The sequence below is a fragment of the Perca flavescens genome, chromosome 6 (genome assembly GCF_004354835.1).
Source record: "Perca flavescens isolate YP-PL-M2 chromosome 6, PFLA_1.0, whole genome shotgun sequence".
NCBI classification, from domain to species: Eukaryota; Metazoa; Chordata; class Actinopteri; order Perciformes; family Percidae; genus Perca; species Perca flavescens.
The window spans coordinates 12,108,900-12,127,314 of NC_041336.1; the positions used below are offsets into that span (position 1 = coordinate 12,108,900).

The 18,415-nt window shown below is 36.8% G+C and overlaps 3 protein-coding genes across 5 annotated transcripts; 1 reads left to right on the forward strand and 2 right to left on the reverse strand.

Annotated features, from left to right (window-relative positions):
• Positions 1-943: 943 nt before the first annotated feature.
• Positions 944-6,054, reverse strand: LOC114557600 (C-type lectin domain family 1 member B). 3 transcript variants are annotated; one of them, XM_028581153.1, is made up of 7 exons: positions 5,882-6,054; positions 5,309-5,374; positions 4,552-4,650; positions 3,998-4,192; positions 3,114-3,268; positions 2,772-2,887; positions 944-1,848 (listed from the first exon to the last, which is right to left on the reverse strand). In XM_028581153.1, the coding sequence occupies exons 1-7, from the start codon at positions 6,036-6,038 to the stop codon at positions 1,701-1,703; spliced, it is 936 nt and encodes a 311-aa protein (XP_028436954.1). In that variant the 5' UTR covers positions 6,039-6,054; the 3' UTR covers positions 944-1,700. The 3 variants fall into 3 exon arrangements, with proteins under 3 accessions (XP_028436954.1, XP_028436953.1, XP_028436955.1); XM_028581152.1 differs by having other exon boundaries at positions 4,552-4,653; XM_028581154.1 differs by lacking the exon at positions 4,552-4,650.
• A 1,325-nt stretch (positions 6,055-7,379) lies between these two features.
• LOC114557088 (oxidized low-density lipoprotein receptor 1) lies at positions 7,380-11,394 on the reverse strand. Its single transcript, XM_028580367.1, has 7 exons — positions 11,233-11,394; positions 10,319-10,402; positions 10,117-10,224; positions 9,832-10,026; positions 8,671-8,828; positions 8,164-8,273; positions 7,380-7,642 (listed from the first exon to the last, which is right to left on the reverse strand). The coding sequence occupies exons 1-7, from the start codon at positions 11,291-11,293 to the stop codon at positions 7,495-7,497; spliced, it is 864 nt and encodes a 287-aa protein (XP_028436168.1). The 5' UTR covers positions 11,294-11,394; the 3' UTR covers positions 7,380-7,494.
• Positions 11,395-13,530: 2,136 nt separating this feature from the next.
• Positions 13,531-17,947, forward strand: tspan13a (tetraspanin 13a). The gene is made up of 6 exons (XM_028580368.1): positions 13,531-13,713; positions 15,828-15,995; positions 16,197-16,277; positions 16,517-16,630; positions 16,751-16,867; positions 16,996-17,947. The coding sequence occupies exons 1-6, from the start codon at positions 13,651-13,653 to the stop codon at positions 17,068-17,070; spliced, it is 618 nt and encodes a 205-aa protein (XP_028436169.1). The 5' UTR covers positions 13,531-13,650; the 3' UTR covers positions 17,071-17,947.
• Positions 17,948-18,415: the final 468 nt, after the last annotated feature.

An 18,415-nucleotide genomic window follows, 5' to 3' on the forward strand; every position in this document is an offset into this window, starting at 1 on the left:
TGCTTTTATGTTTCCCCCCCCTCAAACAATAGCTTTGAACTTTCTAAAATCTGAGTTGCACCTGATTACCTAACCTATTATAGAAGTGGAGAAATCAGGAAGTTTGAGACAGGAAGTACACAGGGTCATGTACCCAGTTTGTCTCAATAGCTTACAACAGATTTGACTCAACTGACGTATTAAATGCGTGCAATGTTCCTGCATGTAAAATGAACTCATTATAGAACATGTTCCATAAAGGTTTTCAGCTAACAGAACCTAACAGACTGGTTTACACTGCTGGCTCAGGTAGCATGTAACAGAACAGGTCTCCATGCCTGACAGTGGTGGAAAGTAACAGAGTACATTTACTCAAGTACTGTATAATTTTGGGATACTTGTACTTAACTTGAGTATTTCCATTTTCTGATACTTTATACTTCTAACCCACTGCAATTCAGAGGGAGATATTGTTCATTTTACTGCACTACATTTATTTGATTATGTAACTTAAGTCACTACTTACTTTGCAGATTCAGATAATTAATATGAAATACTAGCAACAAATTATCTATATACATTATGGTGTATTATAGGTTAAGATAAAAATACTTTATTGACTTTATAAACACATTGCATCAATAATTATAATACAATAATTTACAATATTCTGAAATGTAATGAGTACTTTAATTTTTGGCACTTTTTGGAATATTTTGATGTTCGTACTTTTGAACTTTTACTTAAATACAATTTTGAATGCACTTTTCTTTACACTGGTATTACTATTTTTACTTAAGTAAAAGATCTGAGTTCTTCCACCACTGCCTATTTAATGTTCATATAATACAACAATCCTAATGAAACCGAATAAATACCTCCCTTTATTGCTTTTTCCTTCAACAACAACAAAACAATATTTATAATTTAAGCTAAAAGGGTTTTACATAAAATAAAAAGACAGGACAAAAATAAAAAGTATAATAAAAATAATAAAGGTAAGATAGTAATCATTACAAGTGAATGAGATATAAATGAACGTGCGACACCTATATAAAAAAAGAGGAAAAAACGTTTGTGAATTAGACCGTGATACAACAGAAGTGACAAAACAAACTAATACACAATATACATTACACTGATATAAAACATGAGACTAAAACATAGTTGAAATCAAAGGTGAAGGAACTTAAGAATCCTCGAGTTGAATAGGAACTTCTTTTGCACAACATATTTGACACATTGGTCTTTACGTAACACCAGAAACTTGGAGTACACAACATGATTTCTATTCCTTTAAGTCAATGACACAACAATCAAAGATGGTTACACTGATAGATAATTAAAGTCTCCTTATGTTGGGATTCCTGAACTCCTGTGGAAATCAGCAGCATTTACAGGCTATAGGCTGCTCTTGTGAGACTGAATACTGTAGAAGATATTATAGATTTTCTTTTGGACATTTCACACCTTTAGTCAACAGATATCTGTTCAAAAAAACATCTGACACATTGTAAACAATACTTACTTTTTAAACAATAGTACAGGTAGACACAATTATGAACACTACATCATACTCAGGCTATTTCAGGATTTAAAAAATATGTATTATAATTTTCTATTTTTATTTTCCAAAATTGGTGATACAGTTTTGGAATGTAGTTTTGCATGCAACATGAGTAGCGTAGAATAGCAAGAATATGTTAAGAAAATAAAACTAACTAATTAGACCTTATCAGAACATCTCTCTCACAGATGAACTTGTTTTGCATTATACAGCCTTCTGGGTCCCAGCTTGCTGTAGAATTCCTCCCGGGGATTACCAGTGCACATGGACCACGGTCACCAATTTGGTCCTTCAACCAGTACCTTCAAAAACACAACATGAGCGTCAATATTTCTAATTTTGCTGATACAACACAACAAATTAAGTGTGACGAATACCAAAAAAATCCAGATATGGAATTGGATTATCAAATTCTGATTATTTCAGAGTATTTTAAGGACTTTGTGTCCATGGTGGCTTAAAACTTGAGTTTGAAAGAATCAACCTAAAAAAACTATACAATATGGCAACTATACAACTTAAATACAGTGGTGGAAAAAGATTAAGTAAAAGTAGTAATGTTCACAGACTCTGTAGAAGTAAAAGTCTTGCTTTTATAACTTAAGTAAAACTACTTGTGTATAATTATCAAAATGTACTTAACGTATAAAAAGTACTTTTAGTCATTTTAAAATGTCCCCTGTCAGAGAATGATATGCTATAAAGTGGATTATGAGTATAACTCATGCATAAACATGTAGCATTTCAATGATGCAGCTGGTTGAGGTTGCTCCAAATGGCTCTCACAGACTATTCTTCAATACGTGAAATACCTGCAGTTTTTCACAGCCACATGCACTAACAAAGACGCCATTAAACCACGGTATCTTTGCATAGCAATATTTGCTGCTGCTATATTAATGTTCTGATTATCGAGTACAGCTTTTAAAAGAACATTTGAGCCAGACTAGTTGAATAGCTGTTGACCTCTGTTTCCAGTCTTTTTAAATTCACACGGAGAAATATGACCAAAATGACCACGCGTCCTCTTTTTCGGGAACTTCTCATAGACACAGTCCCATAGGTTGCAGGAGGTTTGCTGCCTTGCTTAAAGGGCACTTCATGTTTTTAAACAGCCTTTCATATATTCCAAGTTTCTAAAAACAGCCTTAACTGGGTTCATCTATTTTTATTTATTATATAATTAAAAATGTATAAATTTATAAAATTGTATTTTATTTCTTACCTAAGAGTGTCATTACGTCCATCAACCCAGACCCAGTTGTTTTGTTTTTCATGTAACCCGAGCCAGTATCCATGAAATTTGTCGTAGTAGAACTCGGTGTGATTACTTATGAATTCCTGTAAGTCGTACAGTGACAGATAATCAAAAACATACAGACTTTCACAGTTCTAGGCATAGATTCTGATCAAACATTGATAATATTTTCCATTGCATTTTGGAAAGTAAAGGCTGAAATTTGAATTTATTTTTGTGGATCCCGTGTACTCTGAATTTCCATGTTATCTCTACATTTGAATCGAAACCCAAATAAAAACTCTGGGACTTTATGGTGTTTAAGTTTACCTGTTCATGCAGAGTGTCAACAACAACCAGATCTGCAGCTGTGTTTTTGCAATATGTTTGGCTATCTTGCCATGTCTTCCAAGGACTCTTTTCATTGTAAAACAGGTAGCACTTTTCCTGGAACAGATGCCAGCCTGTCTGACACGGCTGACAACCTGCATTCATGAACAAAAGAAGAGAAATGGAATGAAATTAGAATCTTTTATTTTAAAGACACAAATACAAAAACACAAATTATATGATAAAAGTTTTTAGATCCCAATGACGAGCCGACTTTTGGACTTAATTATTTATGGTAATTTTGGATGCCGATGTTCTATCAAAATTCAGGAAAACATAGTTTTGCTAATGCTCTGAAAAGTAAAGAAAAAAGAAAAGATGGTCATAGAAAAAACAGCTGGGAAGGGGAGACACCAGAAAGCCCAGAAAATGAACCCTTCGGACTTTTATTGATCACCTGACTTTTCCTCTAGCGCCACCAGCAGGTAAAAGTTTTAATTTATCCATAGAAATATCTCAATTTCAATCAATTTTTTCAGATAAGTTATCCTTCTTCAGATCTGCAGTTAGGGTTAGAATATTCTGTTGTGTGGCCGGGTTGGATCAGTGGTAGAGCAGGCGCACGTATACTGAGAGGTTTATGCCTCGACGCAGAGGTCAAGGGTTCAAATCTGAACTATGACAATTTCCTGCATGTCTTCCCCCTCTCTCTCCCCTTTCTCACCTAGCTGTCCTCTCAAAAATTAAAGGCGGAAAAAGCCCAAGAAAACAACCACCATTGTGACTGTTCCATTGCAGTTAGCAGTATAACTGATTTTTTCACTTAATATTTGTGCCTTAAGAACAAGACATGCCGTGTGGCCAACATAACAAGACACACTTACTTTTATTTGGGCAGAAGTCATTTACTGGAAAGGTGTTAAACGTCAGGATGACTTTCAGTGTCCAGTTGAGATTATCTGTGACGCTTCTCAGCTCCTCTGTCTCTCGCTCTAAGATGTTCCTATTCGTGATCAGCTGCTGATTTTCTGCTGTGAGGTAGCTGAGGTTTGCTTTCTGTTGGTTTATTACCACACTGACTATGTTGAGATGGAGAAGGTGACAGCACATCAGTCAGTCAATCAGTCAGTGAATGCAATGTAATCAGAGGCCTTTTTCCATGCTTTGACCTTTTTTTTTTAGAATGACTTCTTACCCAACATTGCTTTCCATATTGTATATCCCTTTAATGTCAAACTTGATCATTAAATTGATCAAACCAACCAATAAAAACAGAAATAAAAAGTAAAATACAGACTGACTCCTAACTGGCAGCAGGCACAATTCAGAAAGAGCTGAACTCACAAAACATCCCAGACTGACTCTGTTGGTCTAAATGTGATGAAAGCTGCTATAATTGTTCATTGAATGTTCCTCAGTGTGTTGACATGAAACTCACTGTAGATGATGGCACTGATTGTAGCCAACAGGAGGACACAAAGTATCCCCAAACACACCGCCAACACACAAAAGTGAGAGCGTGCAGCTGCTTCACCATCTGCTTGTAATGAGAAAGCTCATATTCAAATCACAGCTGTAATTATAATTAAGCCATTCATTATCAACGTTATCATGGTCACATTGAAAATGAATTGACATTTTGCATTGGAATACACTATGTTATCATAAAGTTTCAATTTGTACTTCCTATAATCCTTTCATGATTTCTGATTTCTCTTAACACAGTTCTCTTTATTTTTCACACAACCATCCCCAGTGGTGAAGGAAGTACTCAGATCTAGAACTTAAGTAAAAGTAGCAGTACCACAGAACACATTCATATAATGAATAATGTTCTTTAGGAGCTTTTAGGAGAAATGTTGGCAGCCAGAAAAGTCTAAAAAAATGTAATGCATATTCTGTATGTGTGCTGTGTGTCTGATATTTTGCTGCTGTTACACTATAATTTCCCATTTTTGGGATCAATATCTATCTATCTATCTATCTATCTATCTATCTATCTATCTATCTATCTATCTATTCAAGCTGCTGTAGAGGCTCCAAGCCGGACAAAAAGAGCAGATTTAGCTTTATGTCATCATAAAGTGTCATGTTGTACTTTTTCCATAAATAAAGCATAATGGATCACTTATAGTGTTGCATAGTTTCACTGATGAATGATGAAAATAAGACAGTCAACAGATGTTTTAACTTACTTGGTACAGACGTAGCAGCCCGTTTAGGTTTTACTTCGGAATAAATTGTTGAGTCCTGTTTTTCTTCTGGACAACAGAAATAACAACATGAGTAAATAATAAGAGGCAACTGCTGCATGAAGTAACCGTTTTCCTCCATTTATTTGATTCAGTTTGTGTTCTCCAAATGCTGTGATGCAGTGATCACAAGTTCAAATGCATTTACTTAACCTTTAATGAGTTCTGGTTCTCTTCCCACAGTTCTCTTTACTTTTCACACATCCCCAGTGGTGGAAGACTAACTAAGATCTTTTACTTAAGTTAAAGTAGCAGTAGAACAGTAGATAACACTCTGTCACAAGTAAAAGTCCTGCAGTCAAAATTGTACTGAAGAGTATACAAACAAAATATACTTTGATGTGGAAAAAAGTGGTGTACTGTATATTATGGCAAGGGAGTCTTGCAAAGGATTAAAAACAACTTATTTTTTTTGTGACTACAAGGGTCAACAATGTGATTCTTCCCGTCAAAGCACTTAGAAAGATGTTAAAAAGTCTCAGATATGTATAATAAAAAAAAGCAGGAATCACCTACCTTTTGGAGCTGTACCACCAGTTTTAAAAGACAATGTAGAATAATTGATTTCTTCCTCCATCTTTAAAAGTAATAGATCACCACAAATTGCTTTAGTGCAGAGAATGAGTGAGTGTGTGTGTGAGACTGAACAACATTCCCCAAGCACAAACCACATAGAGAAAAAACGAGGTTCCTCTTCCACAACACCATGTAATTGCAGCCTCTTAGTTTGCATTATGACATTTTTACCAGACAGGGATTCTGGATCTCCAATGTGACTTGGCCATTGATTACACAAGCTCCCTGTATTGTGTGTTCTCGGAAGTACGTCTGCTTCTGTAACGGACGAATGTACACACTGTTGTGATAGAAGAAGTTGGCACATTTTAGCACTATCTAAAACTGAACTTAACCATTTAACCTTTCATGTTCATTTCTGGTGGGTCAACTCACATTTTGATTTCTTAACTTCTGATCAGTTTTTTGTAATACACATCATTGGTAACATTGATATTAAATCAGTATCTGTCATCATGAATTAAAGGATAAAACTGGCAATATTCTATATTTGTATTACTCTCATCAAATCCCAAAAGACTGAAACCTACAACTCATTAGTCCGACTTTTGTCCGTAGCACTCAGCCACAAGCCTATTTCTTTCTACTGAAGACATAATTGTTTTTAAATGAGTCACATATATAATTCCATTATTTTAAAGGCTGTGTAATTTCACAAAACAGCTAGGCACTCTAGTTTTTACTCAAACAGGTGTTTGTTGAGGACTATTTTCAGCAGTGGATTAATACACATTTGGTGCTCTCAAGAGTATTTAAGACAAAAAGATGGTGTATATGGTATATGATGGTATTAATTCCAAATAAACTACAGTGGCCATGTTTCCAGTAATGGAAGAAAATGTCTCCCAGTTCAGCGGTGTGGCTCATTCATGTGTTTTTAATAGTTTTAATATCAATGGAGGTCTATGGCACAGTGGAATGAGATATTGTTGTGATCTTTTTATGTGATTTATTACAATAAGAAAAATATAGAACACTACCAGACCTCCTCTAAAAAGTAGTGTATTCTTAGGAAATGTTGGTAATTTACACTCAGTTACCACTTTGTTAGGCACACATACAATTTCTATTGCAATCCAATAAAACAGATCAGCCATAAATTCTATATGAGGAGGGTACAACACCAACAATAACTATGACCTCAAGGCTCCAATGTATAATTAAATTAGCACCTCAATGACAGTTTACTCTGAACATTATAATCTCTGCAAAGGTAGGATTTATGGCAGAGCTGTTCTACTGGATTGCATTGGACTGTACAGGTGATCACTGAGTGTATGTGTGAGGAATATAAACAGATTATAATATTTAACAGCACAAAGTAGATGGGTGATGGATAGTCTTTATTCTTATCTCTTTAGTACATTCAAGCATGCTATATATTGTATAGCTCATAGGTGAGTACTCATTAACATTTTTTTTTACTTGCATTAAATTAGAAAACAACAACAAATGTGCTTAACTATTTTTTTTTTTAAACAGCAAGAACAGCATTTATCAGTTTTGACCAAAAAAAAGTGTAAAGAAACCTATTTGAATAATGCAGCTGATTCCTAATCCGGTTTGATCAAAGCTCGTGTTTCACAGATCCAGCGGTTCTTCATGCTACAGCTCGCTTTGTGCCAGTTGGCCAGAGGATCTGCTTGTGGCAGACTTAGAGCACATGGTACTTTGTAGTCAGGTTCTTGTGTTTTCCAGTACCTGGTGAAAAAAAGAAATTCACATAATATAAATCTTTGTTTCTGCTAAACGTTTTAGGAAATACGCTTATTTGCTTTCTAGCAGAAAGTTAGATGGATATTACGATCATATATGTCCATTAAATATGAGGCTAGGAGCCAGTTAGTTTAGCCTAGCACAAAGACTGGAAACAGCTCTGTCCAAAGGTAACACAATCTGCCTACTAGCACAATACAGAGAGCATGTGTAATCAATGGCCAAGTCCCATTGGAGCTCCAGCATCACTGTTTGATGTTATATAATGCAAAACGTAGAGGCCGAATAGTGTTGGGGAGGAGGAACCTCTTGTTTGTTCTGCTAAGACTTTCAAGAGAATTTGCCCTGTCCATCATATTTCTCTACAACCCAGTGACACAAAGTGTAAAATTCAGCATACAGGGGGGACAAGTAATGTGACAGAATTACTGCAGTGACGATTCACAGAGGTTAAAATGGCATATGTGGCAACTTTTGAGTGATAGTGGGTGTTTTTTTGTGCTTACATCAGAGTCAAGTTGCTTCCATCTACCCACGCCCACGTGTCCATCCTGCTCAAGCCGATCCAATAGCCATGCAATGCATCATAGTATTTTGTGTGGTTACTGATGAATTCCTAAATTTGTAATACAAGTGTTAATTGAGAAAAATGTATCTTTGTCTCTGCTATAATGTAATAATAACACATTCTATCCAAAAAGATTTAATACAATGTGCCTCACGGAGATGAAACACATGAAAAGACAGATAGAATAAATAGTAATATTTCAAACAGCAGAACGGATTAGAGACATAAAAAATATTTATAAATGAATAATTTAAGTAGCTGTGGAGATTAGGTGTAATTTTCTGTGGTTCTACTGCACAGTACAATGCAAAACATTCTATTTAGACAATTATAATGAATGGACACCATGCAATTCCATCTCTGCATATGAAAATAGAGATGAAGATGCTCTCTAGCTTAGTTTGGGCATTAAATTACAAATGAAGTCATATTAAATCAGTGTTGCCTGTTCCTCCTGGCTTTCAATCACCACCAGATCTGCCTGCATCCGTTGGCATTTGTCGCGGCTTCCCTGCCAAGCCCTCCAGTCGTAGTAATCAGATGTTGAAAACAGGTAACAGTTCGTCTGAAACAGCACCCAGCCTTCCAGACAAGGTCTACACACTGTTTAACAAGAACGAGACAACAAAATCAAATTCATTTTCTATCGCATATAAAATATTTGTTATAAACTTAAAGACTTTTATCCCTCTCTTAAAACAGGTAAATCCACCCAAATGAAAAACAAGTCCAAACTCTGACAGATGAATCACGACATAAAACTAAATCAAAATCTAAATGCTATAAAAGCTAAGTGAAATGACTACATTCACAATTATGGAGCTCAAAATAAGTGGTTCAGTAGACCGACAGGAGCAATCACAAAACCCAAATAGACCCCTAAAGTAAAAAACGCAGTGGTGGACGTATTCAGAGCCTTTACATACAGTGAAAGTACTAATACCACACACTAAAAATATTCCACTACAAGTAAAAATCTTGCATATAAAACCTTACTTAGGTAAAAGTATGTAAGTGTTTGCAGCAACATGTACTGAGTATTGATTGTGCAGTTAAATGTTCCCCGTCAGTGTTTGATATTATATCTGATGCTCTGTATTAACATTATTGCTGCATTAATGTGGATGTTGCATTTTACTGCTGTAGATGTTTAAGGTTTTGCTAATTTTGACTGTTTTTGTCATACAGTTTAATCTACAGCAATGCATAATATTCTATAAGATCATCATGTATTTGGAGCATTGTTGTCCTATGAGAACCACGTATTTCTAAAAAGTCAATTTTCTCCATCACATAAATGAACACTTTATTATGCTTCAGCTGATCGGATGAATTCAAAGTCAACACACCTGGAGATACATGGTTTCCTCTGGACAGGAAGGGGATAAACAATTGTAATTTGAAAAGTAACTAAAGCTGTCAGACAAATGTAGTGGAGTAAAAAGTACAATGTTTCCCTCTGAGATGTGGTGGTGCAGAAGTAGGCTATAAAGTGACATGAAATGAAAATACTCAAGTAAAGTACAAATACCTCAAATGTGTACTTAAGTACAGAACTTGAGTAAATGTACTGAATGCACTGAAAAAAGGTACACCATGTTTTCACCTTTCTGTGGGCAGTGTGCCTTCACCGGGAAGTGGTGATATTCCATGATCACTCCGACGGTCCAGTTGAGTCCATCTCTCTCTCTGGTCAGCTCTTCTGTCTGTCTCTCTAAGTCGGTCTTTTCTTTCCACAGCTGCCGAGTTTGTGCTGTTAAGTTGACGTTTTCTCTGTGCTGCTCTGACATGACTGTGTTGACTGCAGTCAGGGAAGAAACCGTTACTGTTGCGCTCACGTTTTAATATTAAACTGCATTGAAAGTCCTTGAACACAGGAAGACAGACTTACAGTGGATACTGACTGTGATGATGGCCGACACCAAGATGACACAAATAATCCCCAAACTTGCTGCCAGTTTATGAAGCAGGGTGCACAGTGGAGCTTTCTTTTCATTTTCTATCAACAAAAACAACCAATCAATTTATTATATAATTTATAGCAAATAGTTCTCACATTTCTTATTTTTCAATCATGGTAAACCATAAATAACCTGATATGGCAGGATTTGAATCCAATGCCTTATCCTCCCATGTCTTCACCTCATCATAGATTATTTCCAGGTCGTTTGGTTTCTCTGCAAACAGCAAAAGAGTTTATTAAAAAGGAAATTAAAACTTTAAGTTCTGTGTTTTGTAGTATAATTTTACTAATATATCTGCCAAACAAATCCACTTGAATGTAAAATCCCATACTTCAACCAGCCCTGACCTCAACCCCATTGAACACTTGTGGGATCAGCTTGGGCGTGCTGTTCGTGCCAGAGTGACCAACACAACCACATTGGTTGAAGAATGGGATCATCCCATTCTTCAACCAGCATTTGTCAACCAGCCATCCCACAGCAGTGTGTGACCAGGCTGGTGACCAGCATGAGGAGGAGGTGCCAGGCTGTTGTGGCTGTTGTATGGTTCTTCCAGAAGGCTACTGAGGCTCCTGTTTGTGAAATGAATAAATTGTTCAATTGCCAATATGTCTTGTTTCTTCAAACTTTAATCCACCAATCCACCAAACACCAAACGAGTCAATGGCAGAATAAGCTGTTTGGCATTGGCAGAAAAGATTTGGCAAATTTTTCATGGGCGCAACCCACATACTCCGCATGTTCCTTAGAAATGGGGCACCATTTGAAAGGGAACTAAACAGGCTTTCCAAAGGTATAAGATTTATTGCCAAAAAGCATTGTTACCTCAGATAAATAATCTACCAAACACAAATGTCCTTACTTTTTGTGCTAAGTGTAGTAGAAGTAGCAAGAGATAGAAAAACTAAAATTCTCAATTAACTCAAATCTGTACTTACAGTACTAGAGTAAATCTACTTTCCACCACTGTCAGCAACTCTGCACTTCAGCAGACAATATAAGTAAACCATCAAAGTACAACAAAAACAGAATAAATGACTCACCATGTGTACAAATACCATTTGGCTTGAAAGTCACTGCTACATAGTTCAGTTCTTCCTCCATTATTTTATCAGAATTATCAGTAACCGTATTCACGTTATCTCAGACAGAAACCAAACTCACTCAGCCTCAGAGGTTTAAATGCCGGTCATTGTGGGTGCAGTTCGGTGTGGTTTCAGAGACCAAGAAAAAGCTGTGAGGGATTACACAACCTGCACTTCTTTTTGGCAGAATGTTGTAAGAATGACAAAGTGGTGGTTTTAGAGGTTTGATGTTTTTTGACAGGAACAAATTTCAGCATACACTGAGCAAAGGCTATCAGGTCTTATTATTATGTGGACAAAATAACAAAATTGTTAACAGTTGGCAGTAAAAAAGTGTTCCTTACTACACCAGGTGGTTGTTATTTCAAAGGCTGCTTTTGTTTTTAGATACAGTACATTTGTTTGCCACTTAGTATGTTGAAACATTTCCTTTATCAAAGTAGACATTATTTAGCGGATGGTTTGGTTCAAATGTAGACAACAGATTGTCATTTCTGTGTCTACATGTTGTTCCTGAATCGATACGTCACGAAGGATAACCTGTCTGTTATCCTTTTTGTTTTATATGTGAAGTATACTCTTATTAAAATCTTGAACTATGAACTTTTTTTTTTTTAACAAAATGTGACAGAAAACACAACCTACTATATTAGTCCCATGGAGTAACATGGGGTTTTCCTCATTAATTAAATCAGTTGTTGTTCTGTCTCATGATCGCCCTGGACTCGGTTCTCCAAATGCTATCTGATCTTTTATTCCTAAAGTCAAAAGCAGAAGATAGTGAAGATGATCCCACTGAAAGAGATGATGGAGTGAGAGACATGACATGCTATATTAATATAATTTATAGCTCAATGGACAGATTCGACCTCTTATATTAATAGGATTCATAGATCAATGGACAGATTCGACCTTTTTGAGCTAATAAGATGTAACACTGTTTGTCCAGTAGATGGCGGTCTAAATCTCTATTTACAGACTACATATGCTTCCACTTAGTTAATTCGGTACTAAAACCAATGCAGTCTAATACAGCTGTCCTGCAATAAATCCAACCTTCATGAAGGTTTTAACTAGAGAAGTCTTGATTCAACTTAATGATGATTTTGGAGGATGCAGTTTGTGGTGCTGATGAATTGTATTGTCTTACACTAACCGATGTTTCCTAATATTGTGTCCACCCCATTTATATCAACAAGGCCTAGGCTAAATAACAGAAACACATCTCTCTATTAGGCTATTATCATCTCAAAATTATTATTAATATTATACCCAACATGTAATACCACAATACACTCTAATATGCCAATGTGTGTAGCTAGATAAAAATATAAAACAAAACAGAAACAGTCTTAATAATACACTAAATAATAAGATGTTTGTGTAAACAATTATAGTTTATAAATAAAATAGAAATAGATAGGTTAAATATTAGGTAAATGGCTCAATTATCGGTACAATATTAACAGCAAAACATAAATTAGGTTATAGGCTGAGCTCGATGGTGTTTTAAGCCCCCAATGTCTCCTTTCAGGCAGAGCTGCGACCGTTGACTTCCTTAACCCTGACCCTAACCATAACCATAACCATAACCATAACCATCACCATCACCAGCCTAATCCTAGTGCCTTCCAGGCAGCGCTGCCTGGAAGAAGACGTTGGGGCCTTAAAACACCGATACACATAGGCTGTTGCACATAACGACACATTATGCAGCCAATTATGTTTTGACTCAAACGTTTCTTATTATTATTAATTATCCGTGTTTCCCCATCTCAACTTTATAAATTGAAGTTCAGGTAAAATGATGCGTCTATTAGTGTCCATTTGTAGCCACAAGGTGGAACTATAGAGTTTAATCAATGTGTGAAGAATGATTTCTGCCATTGAGAAATCTATCTGTAATTCTTCAAGTGGGGTAAACACAAACACTTTGAAATGCATTTAAACGAATGTGAACTATTGCTATTCAGTTGTGTTGTGAAATGATGCAATATCCAATGAAACATATCTTTAGGCTATAAAACATGTGAAGTGAAGCAGTGTATAGGATCAAAATGAAGAAGAGATCTTCAGTAACCTTTTACCTACAGTGACGCAATGATCTGGGTTAATTAGTATCTGACAAGATTAAAGTAGGCTATAGGCTAATTATCTGCATGAAGACGTCGCTCATTTCATTCGTAATAAAGACGCTTGGCCATTGAAAAAGAAAAGCTTATTGTGACTCATTTGTTGTAAAGACAACCGACCAATCAGCGAGCAGGATCTGTTCAGGAAACGCTGCCTGGTTTCCACCTGCAGACAAGAAGCCCAGAGACTGACCCAGTCTCATCTAAAAAGCTGGAAGGAGGACTGGAGCGGCGAGCAGCAACGATGGTTTGCGGCGGATTCATTTGCACCAAGAACGCACTCTGCGCTCTCAATATAGTCTATGTTGTAAGTATGACTTTACTGCTGTTATACCGATGGGAATTAACCGAAACAACTGCTTTAAAAAGGCAACAGGTGTCTATGCTTTCATCGCGACTTGTGCTGTATACCTGTTAGTTCAATACGAAACGAGATGAAAATGTGTGGGTTGTTTTCTGAGCCGCTTTCCTGGTTGTGGAATCAGGCGGGTGTTGGTGGTAAATGATTAGGCTCAGTTCATGGCCAGGGTTGGTGTTTTTGGTAGCTTTACTCGGAGATAAGGAGCTACTACTTTGTCTGCCAGGGGAGCATCTCCTTCATAAATCCAGAACAGCAAACTGAACAGTTTCAGAACTTTTCAACTTAAGTGGAAACTTCTATAGATCCATGAACAACCTCTGTAATCAAAAAGCACAAAATAAAAGGTTAAAAAAACGGTTATTAATTTATTGTAGGCCTATTTCTAATTATGTAGGCCTACTTTACTTACAATCAGTCTGGAGTTGCTGTATGTGCAGATGCTTGTCTGTCATCCCCTCTTCAATTACTACTTCAATTAAGTATATCAAATAAAAATCTAACTTTCAGGTATTCGTTTTAATAATCAAATCCAGTTGCCTTTGACTTGGCTCTAAATTACATTTCCAGTCACCTGGATGACCTCCTACAACTACGTTTTAGAAAAGTCGTCAGCCAACCAAAACACCTGAGATTGATTAGAGAAGCAAAGGTTAGTCGATTGATCGATGAGTCAGTTGACAGAAAATTCATCTGCAACTATTTAAAAAAATTGGATAATAGTTTTTAAGCAAAAATGCCAAACGTGTGCATTCCAGCTTCTAAACAAAGCAGATTTGATACTTTTCTTTGTCATATACGATGGTTAACTGAATATTTGTGGGTTGTGGATTGTTAGGAAGACTAAACAAGACATTTGAAGACATCAACTTTGGTCTGTTACAATTCTAACGGGAGTTTTTCACAATTTTCCCACATTTTGACAAAACAATTGAGAACATACTCTAGATGGAGAAACTGCTCTCCTGTCCACTTATCTACTTTGGGATTTTGTCAAAACTTATTTGAACACCAATAACCTTTTTTTAACCTTTTTTTATTTTAATTTAATCAAAGTCCTATTAGGTTTGGTTTCAGAAGTTGTGGGGACACAATGAAGTGGGAGGTTCTTCTACAACAAACAACATAAGGGCCATACATCCATCTACAAATTAGTTATTGGGATTTCCATAATAGTAGTAAAAAATAGAAATGTTATGTAAATCTCTTTTAATGTTATTGCTGCAGTAACCCTACTTGTAATCATGCTCCTCCTTCCTTGGCACATTACATTTTAGATAAGTTTTGTATTTGCATCTTCACAACAGAGAGCACTGTCCTTTGCTTAGGGTTGGGCATCGAGAACCGATTCCAAATCGGAATCGTTTCTTTATTGGAATCGTTTCTTTATTGGAATCGTTTTGGAATAGTTTGGAGGATTTGGTTTCAAATCCGATCATCACTTTCCAATTTAACATGCGCAAGTTCGGGTTTCCGTAGCGGCCAGGCGCTTGTTGTGTTGCAGCCTTGGAGCGCAGTAAGCGGTGCTCTAGTGTGGCTTTATTTTACGTTGGAAAAGCCTCGTCAAACTGCAACCCACCTTTGAATCAAAATAAAACTTTCCTCTTATTTGTGAAATAAGCATGTGACCCATTTCAACTCCACCACTCAAAGAATCGGAATTGGAATCAGAATTGTTAAAATCCAAATGATGCCCAACCCTACCTTTTGCTGCCATGTTTTTGATCACTTTGTTGTACATCAATCTATAAAAATGTGGATTTCATTTTTTTTTTTTTTTATAAAAACAAAAAATGCAGTGGAAAAAGAAGTGAAGCCTGGAAATGGAGCCTCGCGGTTTAAGGGGGTTGGGGAAACTGTTAGTGTTGGCATTGAAACCGGCAGTTTAAGCTTTATAAACTCTGGAGGCTGTTTTGCAAAAGCAACATGTCTGGTTTAGTCTGGGTGGCAGCTGGTATACAGCCCTTCCTGACACACTGTTGCTTGTCAAGGGAGTAGAGACTTCCCTAGAATGCTGATTGTACTTCCTCCTTATCTCATGCAAACATTTTCTTCCTCCACAGTTGGTGGGTCTGCTGCTAATCGGAGTGGCAGGCTGGGGGAAATGGTTGGACTTGGTCTCCAGCATCAGGGTGGTGGCAGGGGTCATCGGCGTGGGCGTCTTCCTCTTTGTGGTTGCCTTCGTGGGGCTGTGCGGTGCCCTGAAGCACCACCAGGTCCTGCTCTTCTTCGTATCCTTTGGTTTGTTTGGAGGAGCACAGGGGCCGCCCACCTTCTGATAGTTGTTTTATGAAATGTCAGTAACGCCACAGCTCTTAGAGGATTTCATTCCTCTGTTAATGGTTCTTGTGAAGCAGCAACACAGTGAAATGTCATGTTTTCATGATTATTTTTTTTTTTAATCAGATGTAAACTTCCTTAACCTGCTCCAGTACATGATAATCCTGTTCATAGTGTTTGTCGTGCAGTTTTCGGTGTCCTGTGCTTGTCTGGCACTGAATAAAGAGCAACAGGTATGTTCATTTTGTCTGCACACATTTCAATAATAGTTATTTAGCCTAAATACTCTAACTTACCTCAGATAAACATGAATACTCTCACATTTGTTTAACGATCCTAATGGTGTAGATTTTTACACACTACCATATTTGCAAAAAATCTTGAGTTATTCAGGTTCATCCCTCTGCCTTGTCTCGTGCTTTACAAATAAATAAATATAAAATCAACCAGGCTGTGCGGTTTTCATTTACAGAACCGACTGCTGGAGGTTGGATGGAACAAATCCGAGGCCACTCAAGGGGACCTTGAGAAAACACTCAACTGTTGTGGCTTCCATTTTGTTCCAGTAAATGGCTCATGTGCAGCTGTAAGTTCATTGTCTGGAATTCTTTTTCCTTTTTTGAGATGCAACTTGATCTTGATTTACATGATCCTGCCTGTTTTTTGGTTGTTTTTTTTATATACATTTCTCCCTTACTTCATCTAGAGATGCTTTCACAACACTCCAATGACTTGTAACACATGCTCAGAGAGCATCCAGCAGTATGCTGGAGGTGTGCTACAGTTTGTTGGTGGTATCGGACTCTTCTTCAGTTTTACAGAGGTCAGTCAAATGTCATCATAACAACGAAGAATTTAGTGTGTGCTGATGTAGACATTTAGACAGATGAAGTTTATTGTAAATTCTGAAAAACTTGAAACGTTCTGCTCCATTTTTATCTTTCCTTTCAGATCCTCGGAGTTTGGCTCGCCCACAGATACAGAAATATCAAAGATCCTCGAACAAATCCTGGAGCCTTTCTATAACCACTCACAATTTAATAAACTCCAAAAATTGCACTGCTGTATAATTGTTTTTCCCTTTTTTGTAAATTACATTTGTAAGATTTAAAGTGAGTCTTCAACTTGAGTGACGATGAAAGGATAACGATTGCAGTGTAACAGTAACGCAAGTAGAGAAAACCCATAACAAGTCTTTAGCTACACAGCATCTATCCAAAGATTGCTGACAGCTAACACTAGCCACTGGTCATACCAGACCAAGTAAGGCTGCAACTGCAAAACCTCAGTGTGTGTTGAACTGGGCAAAGTTAGGTTTTATTGCTTATCAATTCAACAGTTTGCTTTAATTGCTGCTCAATTACCTTCATTGTAATGATACAGCTTTTCTTGCTGTGAATATTGCCTTTCTTTAAATGAGTAGTTTACCATTTAGGGAAATCGGTGTTCACTTTCTTGCTGAGAGTCGGAGGAGACGTTTGATACCGTGGTCATGTCTGAAATGTAAATATGAAGCTACAAACAAAGACTAAAGGTGGGGTAAACTGCTAGACTGGCTCTGTCCACCTGCCGCCACCTCTGAAGCTCACTAATTAACATCGTTTGTTTTTAATCCACACAAAAAATTCTATTCTCTGCAAGAAAGCAAATTAAAGTAATTCCCAAAATATCAAACTATTCCTTTTAAGTGAAACCTGTGGACTCTTTCATTCTAATCTGTCTCAAAGAGACGATAACAGCAGCTGTGTATGCTCACCATACACACACCTTATGCAAATAAACTGCAGGTTAGTTAGCACTGCGATGACTTGACGAACACACATTGGTGTGTTTTGCAGACAGTGGATTTGGGTGTCCTTAACAGCAGGAAGAGATCAAATTAAAGTCACACCTGTTGCTCCTTGATGGATATACTGTTATGAAACCAGGTTTGTTTTGGTTTTATGTATTTATTGCTTTTTTTGTTTCCTGTTCTAAACACATCTGAACATTATTAATTCATACTTAATGTTTCGTAATATTGAATGTCGTTTTTTTTTTTCCTTGTCTAAAATAAACATGCAGAGTTGCAGCACATGTACGGAAAATTTATTTTATGCTTTGCTTGTCAGATTTAGTGCTGATAGAGAGCCATGTTTTCACTGAGGTGTAGGTAACTTGGTGCCACATGACTCACTCACATTCCTCAGCCCAAACAGGATGCCAACCAGGAACTGCACTCTTTACACTTTAGATTCCTCTGAACGTCATAACAGACCCTTCAAGCGGTCCAACCTGTTCACCAGGGTGACTGGGAACTCAGTTGCTGCTATGTCAGCTTGTAAAACAGTCAGTGTGCACACCATATAATTAACTGTATTCTATATTTAGA